A 2,855-nucleotide genomic window follows, 5' to 3' on the forward strand; every position below is an offset into this window, starting at 1 on the left:
GGGAAAGTGGACTTCTTGGGGAAAGCTGGTTTACTCATTATTATTTTTAATTTCCACCCATGAACATAAATTGGTGGCTTGTGAAGACTGTCACCCACCATGGTCACTCGGTGGGCCTTGTGGAGATTCGAACCTGGGTCCCCCATATGATGGTCCTCCCCTCTCTTTAAATTTTCCACCAAACCAGCTGTGGACATTTCAAGCATTGTTTGGAAGGAAAAATAAGAGAGGAATCAGGTCAGAGGAGTTGCCAGGTTTGATGCTCGTTCCTGGCGCTTTGGTACCGAGAAGGAAATCCTTGAAAAGTGGCACCAAGAGGAATCGCAGCGGCTGCTGACTTCCCACCCATCCACCGCAAGCCGGGGATTTTCTGATGTTCTCAGAGATGTGCACAAATGGCCATTGTTTCCTGAAAACTTCTGTGCAGCTGCCATTGCAATCGTTCATTCCAGCCCGAACCACGTGCTTGCACACCCCATTCCTCACATTCATGGCTGGTTCTTCCAAGCTTTCAGAACAAGAAAGGAAGGGTTGGCTGTGTTCTTATTGTCTTCTTTTTCCGCTTCATTTTCTCCAGGCGCCCTCCCTGCCACCACTGCGCAAGACATGCTGGTCCCACATCAACTGCAGAAACACCAACTCACAGAGGAAGATCTCCAGAGGGTATGGACAGGGACTGGCATTGACCTTGCCTTCAGCCATGCCAGGCCCAGCGGCCGTGGCCAACTCCCCATTGGGTAGCTGGTGTCCGCATTGGCAATGCTTCCCAGGATCAGAGCCCGGAGAATCCTTGTTTTTCTGCCGTAGTTCCCAGCATGTTGGGAGCTGCAGTCCACTGGCCATGGAGTGGGGCTCTGGGGGTCTGAGGCTGGATCTGCACTGCAGAAATAATGCAGTTTGACACCACTTTAACTACCTGGGCTCCATGCTGTAGAATCCTGGAAACTGTAATTTTGGAAGACATTGAGCCTTCTCTGTCAGAGAGCCCTAGTGCAAAAACATCAACAACATCAGAGGGGTGCCCTTTTTAAAAAAAATTAATTTGTTGGAAGCCCCTAAACTTCTTGGTGCTGAGATGCAATGCAAAAGGCAGAAGATTGCTTAGCTGTCTATCCTTCTATCCTGTCCATCTATTGTTCTATCCATCATCTTAGCTGTCTATCCTTCTTCTATCATTTATCATGCTCTCTCTTAGCTGTCTATCCTTCTATCTTGTCCATCTATTGTTCTGTCCATCATATTAGCTGTCTATCTTTCTATCATGGCTATTTATTGTTCTGTCCATATCTGTTAAGTCTTTGTCTTTCTATTCCATGCCTGTTTGTCTGTCTGTCTGCCTCATCTCTTCCAATACTCGCATTTATGCAGAATCTAGGCTGACAACCTGCTTGTGGGTGGCACACCCCTGGCAAAAGGAAGAGGGCATCTTCTCCCAGGGCATTTATTCCTTTTTCTTTCTTCCTCCTTTCCTAGATAAAATACTCCCACTTGGTCCACCCCTGGCAGGATCTCCGATGGTTCAGCACCGAACACAAGGACAAGTTCACAGACAAATACAGTGGCCCCATCCGACTCGCCACAGGTGACTTCCAGAAGAGTAGCGTCCCACTGGGCACCATGCCTAAGTACCAGCACCGCCCGAAAATCTTCTCCTGAGATGCCTCTCTTCAGACCACATGCATGTGATCCGGTGTGCAAATCCACTGGAAAGATCTGTGTCTGCCGCTATTGCACCCCCCAACCCTCTTCCCCCAAATTCTAGGGCACTGGGTTTCTTGCCAAGGAGGCTGCTACTTGGGCATCCACTTGGCACTGGTCCTGCCTCGAAGGGCTAGCTCAGGAGCCGACTGGAATGCCACCCACTTCTGATGCAAATGCCTACGGTCTCCTTGCCCAACAGCTGGCTCCCTTCTTCCCACTGGTATGTATATGCCAACCATACCAGCTTGGAATGAAAGCTCTGGTAAAACTCTCACAAGGCAACTTTTAATGCTGCATTTTCTTGGGACTTTCTTTTTGTGTCGTTCATTTTTGTATTGCATTAGTCAGTGTTTGTCTGCTACTCAACAATCCGTTAGTGAATACATGCAATCCTGAATGACAGGACAATAATGTGAAAATAATAAAATTGCAGTCTTGGTTACGTTGAGAATGCAAGACAGTGGTGGCTTTAAACAATGAAATAGAGGAAAGTAAGGGAGAATCCCCAAAGGGTGTACAGTGGTACCCCGGGATACGAAAGCACTGCCTTACGAAATTCCCGGGATACGAAAAAAATCCATAGAAAAAAACTGTTCCGGGTTACGAACGTTATTTCGGGTTACGAAAAATTTTTTGGTGCTTTTCGGCGCTTTTTCGCACGAAATCGCGGCTTTCCTGCGCTAGCGCCTATGGCTTTTTCGGCTTGCGAAGGTTTTCGGGTTACGAATGGCGCCGCGGAACGAATTAAATTCGTAACCCGGGGTACCACTGTAATGGATTAAGCGTTCAAATGTAACTCTGGAGAGCAGGGTTTGAATCTCCACTCGGCCATGTAAACCTGCTGGGTGACCTTAGTCAAGTCACACTCTCTCAACTTCAGAGGAAGGCAAAGGCAACCCCCCCCCCCCCGGCAATAAATCTTGGCAAGAAAAAAACATGATAGGATTGCCTTAGAGTTGCCCTATGTCAGAAATGGCTTGAAGGAACATCATCAACCACCATAACAACATCTTGGATTCTCTTTCCTTGGAGGTCTTGTGTTGTGGTTTGAATGTTGGTCTTCAATTCTGGAGACCAGAGTTTGACTCCTCTCTCAGCCATGAAACCACTGGGTGACCTTGGGCAAGTCATAATAATAACAATAATGTAATAAA

The 2,855-nt window shown here is 47.5% G+C and overlaps 1 protein-coding gene across 1 annotated transcript in view; it reads left to right on the top strand.

Annotated features, from left to right (window-relative positions):
- The window catches only part of TEX45 (testis expressed 45), a 6,132-nt gene extending 3,999 nt beyond the window's left edge, over positions 1 to 2,133 (top strand). Inside the window, exons 3-4 of the mRNA XM_042443893.1 lie at positions 578 to 663; positions 1,474 to 2,133. Of these exons, the coding sequence (XP_042299827.1) occupies positions 578 to 663; positions 1,474 to 1,656 (269 nt within the window). The 3' untranslated portion in view covers positions 1,657 to 2,133. The remainder of the gene's footprint in view (positions 1 to 577; positions 664 to 1,473) is intronic.
- The last annotated feature ends 722 nt before the right edge of the window (positions 2,134 to 2,855 follow it).

The sequence above is a fragment of the Sceloporus undulatus genome, unplaced genomic scaffold (genome assembly GCF_019175285.1).
Source record: "Sceloporus undulatus isolate JIND9_A2432 ecotype Alabama unplaced genomic scaffold, SceUnd_v1.1 scaffold_670, whole genome shotgun sequence".
Classification (NCBI taxonomy): Eukaryota; Metazoa; Chordata; class Lepidosauria; order Squamata; family Phrynosomatidae; genus Sceloporus; species Sceloporus undulatus.